Here is a 7,607-nt window from a genome sequence, read left to right as displayed (position 1 = left end):
ATCAGACTTCCCGGCCCCTCGGCGAGGGCGTCCACGGCCGGTGGCGACGCCCCTCCCAGAGGCTCGATCGCCTCCGCCGGGAACCGCCGCAGCCAGGGCTTCAGTGACAAGACCAAAGCAGCCAACACGCACCTGAATAAAGGTAGGCCTGGCAAACAGAGACCGGTGGTGATGGCGTGGACAGGTGCAGGGGCGGGGCCCAGGGAGAACAGTCCCGAGACGGGGTTGGCCCCTCCTTGTCTGTGCTGTCGGTTATCTGCTCTGAACGGCTGGAATGAAAATGACCCCCTCCATCCACTGAGTCCGAACTGAACCTCACCCTGACCCAGTTCTGCTCGCCTGAAATAGCTTCTGTCCCACGCAGCGGGCCGAGGCGCTACGTAGACTTTGTTAGTGTTCCTAGTCTAAAGTCACTAACCGGCGCTAAACGGAGAATCCTGGCCACCCACAGAGGAAGAGGAGGAAGCGAGAGAGGAAGAGCGTGTAACTCCCACCAACGCTGTGGGACGCTCAGTCTGATGGAGATGAATGTGTGTGTGTGTGTGTGTGCATGACAGCAGCATTAAAGGGGCGTGTGCTTATTTGTGTGCAGCAGCCTTAAAACCCGAGGCAACGCTAACGGTTAGCATCTTCAAAGATCCCTAAGTAAGTTGCATCGTGTTTCAAGAATGAGACTTCCTGTTGTTACTGTGAGGTGACCGGACAAACAGCAGAGGCTGCATGCTTTATGCTAAGCTACGCTAACTGGCGGTTGGCTGTAGCTTTGCTTTTACAGCGTAAATTACAAGGCGATTATTTGTAAAATCTTAAACTGCTCATTTAAAACCAAAATTTGTGGTGGTGGAGAAAGTCGTTAGCTGTTTACGTGTTTGTGTGACTGGCAGAAGCCCCCCCACCCCGGCGACCCCCTCTCCGTGTACTGTTGCAGCTAAACCCCTCCCCTCTGCCATATACGGCTCCGTGCTCCTCCTCCTGCTCAATCTGGATGGCAGCCCATAGTTTGGGACTCTCCCCTTCTCTCCTGTCCAACTCCTCCTGTCCTCTCCATCTCTCTCTGCTCCTCCTGGACTCCTGCAGCTCCTCTGAGGTTTGTGATAATCCAGATTTCATCAAGTGTTGTGTCGTTGTTGCTCCTGTGGAGGTGTTGTGTCATTGTTGCTCCTGTGGAGGTGTTGTGTTGCTGTTGCACCTGTGGAGGTGTTGTGTCGTTGTCGCTCCTGTGGAGGTGTTGTGTTGTTGTTGCTGCTGTGGGGGTGTTGTGTCGTTGTCGCTCCTGTGGAGGTGTTGTGTCGTTGTCGCTCCTGTGGCGGTGTTGTGTCGTTGTTGCTGCTGTGGGGGTGTTGTGTCGTTGTTGCTGCTGTGGGGGTGTTGTGTCGTTGTTGCTGCTGTGGCGGTGTTGTGGCCTGTGGCGGTGTTGTGTCGTTGTCACTGCTGTGGAGGTGTTGTGTCGTTGTCGCTCCTGTGGAGGTGTTGTGTCGTTGTTGCTCCTGTGGCGGTGTTGTGTCGTTGTTGCTGCTGTGGGGGTGTTGTGTCGTTGTTGCTCCTGTGGCGGTGTTGTGTTGTTGTTGCTGCTGTGGCGGTGTTGTGTCGTTGTTGCTCCTGTGGCGGTGTTGTGTCGTTGTTGCTGCTGTGGCGGTGTTGTGTCGTTGACGCTCTTCTCGAGGGGTTGTGTCGTTGTTGCTCCTGTGGCGGTGTTGTGTCATTGTTGCTCCTGTGGGAGTGTTGTGTCGTTGTTGCTCCTGTGGCGGTGTTGTGTCGTTGTTGCTGCTGTGGCGGTGTTGTGTTGTTGTCGCTCCTGTGGAGGGGTCGTGTCGTTGCTCCTGTGGCGGTGTTGTATCGTTGTTGCTGCTGTGGTGGTGTTGTGTCGTTGTCGCTCCTGTAGAGGGGTTGTGTCGTTGTTGCTCCTGTGGCGGTGTTGTGTCGTTGTCGCTGCTGTGGCGGTGTTGTGTCATTGTTGCTCCTGTGGCGGTGTTGCGTCGTTGTCGCTGCTGTGGCGGTGTTGTGTCGTTGTTGCTGCTGTGGCGGTGTTGTGTTGTTGTTGCTGCTGTGGCGGTGTTGTGTCGTTGTTGCTCCTGTGGCGGTGTTGCGTCGTTGTCGCTCCTGTGGCAGTGTTGTGTTGTTGTTGCTCCTGTGGCGGTGTTGTGTCGTTGTTGCTCCTGTGGCGGTGTTGTGTTGTTGTTGCTCCTGTGGCGGTGTTGTGTTGTTGTTGCTGCTGTGGCGGTGTTGTGTCGTTGTTGCTGCTGTGGCGGTGTTGTGTCGTTGTTGCTCCTGTGGCGGTGTTGCGTCGTTGTCGCTCCTGTGGCGGTGTTGTGTCGTTGTTGCTCCTGTGGCGGTGTTGTGTCATTGTTGCTCCTGTGGCGGTGTTGTGTCATTGTTGCTCCTGTGGCGGTGTTGTGTCGTTGTTGCTCCTGTGGCGGTGTTGTGTCGTTGTCGCTGCTGTGGCGGTGTTGTGGCCTGTGGAGGTGAAGGGTGCATCTTGTGGTCTCGGTTCTGCTCGTTGTGTTACTGGTGCTTGTTGCAGGCTCAGCTGGGCGGAGCTTCTATTGTGAGGCGAGTCTGCGCTGTGTCACTGATTCTGACACCAGAAAGCATTAATGCACGGCTGAAGAATCAGGAAGCAGAGCCGAATCCTCTCTGCAGCGCTGCGCTAACGCTTAGTGACACACACACAGACACACACGGAGCTGGGGCACCTGTGGTTGTGTGTGTGCGTGCCTCCCCTGTGTGTCAGTGTGTGTTTGTGTGGCTGAATGAATGGGCTTCTGAGGCTGTTTGAGTGTATTCATGTGGAGAGACTTTAAAAAGTTTTGGGCTCTGAACAAAAGGCGGCTGTCCCGCTCACTGGGGGGGGGTCAGGCCCGACGATGGGGGGGGGGTTCAGGCCCAACGATGAGGAGGGGGGGGGGGGCTTAGGGCCGACGATGAAGAAGCCTACACCTGCAGCCTCAGCCAATGACACATGAAAGGAAGTGAAGCACCGACGGTTCTCACGGAGTGTCGTCAGTCTGGACAAACGCGGGTCGCGTGTTGGGAAGGTTCCATTCCCGGGTCAGCGCTCCGGTTCCTGACCGACCGGGGGGGCCACGAGACCGGAGCTGTCTAAACCGTATCAGCCGACAGCTAAAGCATTTACTGCTGGTTTGGTGTGTGTGTGTGTGTGTGTGTGTGTGTGTGTGTGTGTGTGTGTCTGTGTCTGTGTCTGTGTCTGTGTCTGTGTCTGTCTGTGTCTGTGTCTGTGTCTGTGTCTGTGTCTGTGTCTGTGTCTGTGTCTGTGTCTGTGTGTCTGTGTGTCTGTGTGTCTGTGTGTCTGTGTGTCTGTGTGTCTGTGTGTCTGTGTGTCTGTGTGTCTGTGTGTCTGTGTGTCTGTGTGTCTGTGTGTCTGTGTGTCTGTGTGTCTGTGTGTCTGTGTGTCTGTGTGTCTGTGTGTCTGTGTCTGTGTCTGTGTCTGTGTCTGTGTCTGTGTCTGTGTCTGTGTCTGTGTCTGTGTCTGTGTCTGTGTCTGTGTCTGTGTGTGTGTCTGTGTGTGTGTCTGTGTGTCTGTGTGTGTGTCTGTGTGTGTGTCTGTGTGTGTGTCTGTGTCTGTGTCTGTGTGTGTGTGTGTCTGTGTCTGTGTCTGTGTGTGTGTGTGTGTGTGTGTGTGTGTGTGTGTCTGTGTCTGTGTGTGTGTGTGTGTGTGTGTGTGTGTGTGTGTGTGTCTGTGTCTGTGTGTGTCATTAAGCTGTTTAGTCATTAAATTCTTTCAACGTGTTTCTTCGAGCAGCATCTTGCCGTGAAACAGAGGCGGGGTTAGAATCTGCCCCCAGGCTGCAGAGGGTCATTGGGTCGACGACCCCCCACTGGGCCCGTTAAAACCATTCTGTGTTTATTTGTGAACCCAAAGTTCTTTCTCCAGTCCATTCATGAAAGCAACTGCTGACCCAGTTGACGGGCAGCAGAACCAGTCCGAGTCCTCCTCTATGCCGGTACCGGAATCCCAGCAGCCCCTTCTTCCACGCCAGCTATTAACCCTTTGACCCACTTTTCTTTAATTGCTAACCGCTAGCATGGCTAATTGGCTGTAATCGTTTCAGGCTACGCTCGCTAGATGCTAAACAGGAAGGATGAGAGGCCGGACAGACGGGGTGAACGAGCGTTTACACTTCCTGTAAGATGTGTGAGATAAAACCTCCCACGGCACCCACACTGTGGTGGTGGCGGCTGATGACGCTGCTGAGATCAGCTGATCTCTGCTGCAGCTTTCAGCATCAGGTGGACGAATGAAACGCACCCAAAAACAGGGTTTGGGTGCGTGTTCTGAGGGACGCGTCCCCTCGGGTTCTGATGGACGCGTCCCCTCGGGTTCTGATGGACGCGTGCCCCCGGGTTCTGAGGGACGCGTCCCCTCGGGTTCTGATGGACGCGTCCCCTCGGGTTCTGATGGACGCGTGCCCCCGGGTTCTGAGGGACGCGTCCCCTCGGGTTCTGAGGGACGCGTCCCCCGGCTTCTGAGGGATGCGTCCCCTCGGGTTCTGAGGGACAGTGTCTCCCGGGTTCTGAGGGACAGCGTCTCCCGGGTTCTGAGGGACAGTGTCTCCCGGGTTCTGAGGGACAGCGTCTCCCGGGTTCTGAGGGACAGCGTCCCCTCGGGTTCTGAGGGATGCGTCTCCCGGGTTCTGAGGGACGCGTCCCCCGGGTTCTGGACGCTGTCCTCCAGCAGCCCGTATAAGTCCGCCCTCGTGTGCGGCGGCGCCGCTGGACTTCCTGGCAGGACTTGAGACGCTCCTGCCGCCTCCTCATTGTCCCTATAAACAGTTTGTGACGGGCTCCTCTCTTTGTTAGTGCCGAGGAGTTCTTAACGGTTCTGGTGCCGGCCCGTTAAGGCATCGGCCCAGACAACGTCCACGCCCTTATAAGGCCTCGTTGTGTGGGGTCAGAGAGGAGTCACCCCCACCCTCCCCTTCTTCTGTCTCCCTTCTGCTGCAGATTCCTCACAGCCCTTGGCGATGACCTCACAGCCTTCGTCGTCCACGGCGACCGTCGACGCCTCCACCAGCATCGCCACGGCTACCTCCGCCCTGATCCCGCCTCCATCTTCGTCATCCTCTTCATCCTCCGTCACGGCCATTCCTCAGCCGAACGGCAAACCCTGGAGGAGCAAGTCGATGAGCTCCAAGCACCCTCCCTGTGCTCCTCCCTCCGCCGCCAGCACCTCCTCCTCCGTGAAGCAGGAGAAGCACGCCTCCTGCAAAGCTGCCCCGGCCAGTGAGGCACCTCCGAAATGTGCCACGCAGAAGTCAATGCTGGAGAAGCTCAAGCTCTTCAACAGCAAGGGAGGCTCCAAAAGTTCTACCCCCCCCCAGCTCGGCGCGGGTCGGGCAGAGAGAGCCGAGACCGGCTCCAACACCGACCCCCCGGAGGAGGAGGAGGGCAACATCCGGCCCGGAATGACCGGGACCAGCCCCAAACTGGCCCTCAGGGGCATCGCCCAGCGCACCTTCAGCAGAGCTCTGACTGCCAAGAGGGGCAAGGAGAAAAGCAAGGGGGTGGGCAAACGCACCCCCGCCCCTGACAGGACAGATCTCAGGGGGGAGGAGCCTAAGGAGGAAGGGACACCTGTAGCTGCAAGCATCGACAGCTCAAATAAACGGAGCTCTAAACTCACCAGCTTCATTCCCAAGGGGGGCAAAGTGGCCAAAAAGGAGGGTTCTACCCCCGCCCACAGCGGAATACCAAAGCCAGGAGGCAAGGCCCCGGGGGCCGGGGACAGGCCTCGGAGCATGCGGCCGGGGGGGGGTCTCGCCGTGCACCGTGGACCCCTGGACCGGGACCGGGACCGGGACAGCAGACACTCCAGTTCTACTTCAAGTCTGGCCTCCACAGAAGGAAAGGCCAGCGCCGCCCCGGTGGCGGGAGGAGGAACAACACAGAGCACAGCGAGCAACACCGTCAGCGTCCAGTTACCTCAGACCCAGCAGCACCACAGCCACCCCAACATGGCCACCGTCGCACCTTTCATGTACAGGTGAGCTCACCTGCTAGAGCGTCGGATGATTCGTCGTAGGCAGATGCTAAATCAATGAATTCTCTTCTATTGATCGTCTGTGGGGGCCCGACGGCCCAGTGGGCCGCTGGTTCTTCAGTTCCACCCGAGGCCCGGGGGCTCATCCGTGTTTAGATGGCGTGTTCTTCCCGTGTTCTTCCCGTAAACTTCCCCGGGGCTAACCAGCCTCCCCAGTCTCCACCCGGACCCGGGGCTAACCAGCCCCCCCAGTCTCCACCCGGACCCGGGGCTAACCAGCCTCTCCAGTCTCCACCCGGACCCGGGGCTAACCAGCCCCCCCAGTCTCCACCCGGACCCGGGGCTAACCAGCCCCCCTCTTTCCCTGCGTACCGGTCGGATATCGTTACTTCTAGTTAGATTATGTTCTACAGGAGTGAGTTGTTAAATAAAGGTTTGGACGCTGTGCTCTGGGGGGGCTGGACTCGGTGGTTCTGGCTGGCTGAGGCCCAGTACAGTCAACATGGACAAAGTCTGGGACCGGGTAAAGGTCAAAGGCTTCCTGCAGCCGTGTTTCCCTCTGAACTGCGTCCAATCAGGGCTTAGCGTTGGTTCTGAATCCCGTCACATGACTTGAAACAGATTTCGTTCTTCGCCATTCATCCGTCCTCCCTGACTGTAATCAGTCTTCAGAATCGATAATACTCGATCCCCTCGCAGATCCCAAACAGACGGCGAGGGAACGGCGAACCCTGAGATCGGACCGGGGGGAGGAGGCGGAGTCATTTCCTTCAGCAAGAGCGGCCAGCTCTGCGTAGAGGATCTCTCAGGTGTGTCTCCGCGCCGTGTGGACGTTCACGTCGAGACGTCTCTGAGCTTGTTTCCCTTCGTGTCGTCCAGGCGAGGACCCCGAGACGCGGCGGCTGCGGACCGTCAGGAACATCGCCGACCTACGGCAGAACCTGGAGGAGACCATGTCCAGCTTGAGAGGAACGCAGGTGACACACAGGTAAGAGACCGTGGTGTTCTGTCCGAGTCCGACGTTTCAGTGCTTTTAGGGTTTCTGTCGGATCCGAACCCATCAGATCCACGTGTTCTGTGAAGTGGGTTCTGGACCTCGCCATGGAATCCGAATCCCGCCTGTGACTCGTGGTAGACGGGTCCGGCAGGTCCAGGACGCAGGTTGTTCCTGGGCTCGTCCTGCCTTTGGACCTTCGTCTTTGATCACAGGGCGTGTCTTTTCGTCTGTCCAGGTCTCCTGACCTCGGTGCTGACCCGGCACTGACCCGGTCCAGTGACCCAGTTTTATTCAGTTAGAAGTACAGGTGTCCTTCACCGCTGTGGCTCCTCCTCTTCCTCCTCAGCAACTTGGAAACCACCTTCGACGGCAGCGTCACCACAGACGGCAGCAACAGCGGAGGGGGGCGGGCCATCCTCAGCCTCACCTCTACCCGCCCCTCCCTGTCGTCATGGCGATTGGGCCAATCCAGCCCTCGTCTGCAGGCGGGCGACGCCCCTTCTATCGGTAACAGTTATGGCAACCGGGGGGTTGGCGGCCAGGTGGGGCGCTACCTGTACCCCGGGCACCTCCGACGACAGCTGGCCGGTAAAGGAGGAGCCCCCAGCGGGC

General features: G+C 58.0%; 1 protein-coding gene across 1 annotated transcript; it reads right to left on the bottom strand.

Moving 5' to 3' along the window:
* Positions 1–1,109: 1,109 nt before the first annotated feature.
* Positions 1,110–2,372, bottom strand: LOC137894974 (putative uncharacterized protein ENSP00000383309). Its single transcript, XM_068740453.1, has one exon. The coding sequence runs from the start codon at positions 2,370–2,372 to the stop codon at positions 1,110–1,112; it is 1,263 nt and encodes a 420-aa protein (XP_068596554.1).
* Positions 2,373–7,607: the final 5,235 nt, after the last annotated feature.

The sequence above is a fragment of the Brachionichthys hirsutus genome, chromosome 1 (genome assembly GCF_040956055.1).
Source record: "Brachionichthys hirsutus isolate HB-005 chromosome 1, CSIRO-AGI_Bhir_v1, whole genome shotgun sequence".
In the NCBI taxonomy this organism is placed as follows: domain Eukaryota; kingdom Metazoa; phylum Chordata; class Actinopteri; order Lophiiformes; family Brachionichthyidae; genus Brachionichthys; species Brachionichthys hirsutus.
Note: the sequence above shows the minus strand (reverse complement) of the source record. Positions and strands in the feature narration are given on the sequence as shown.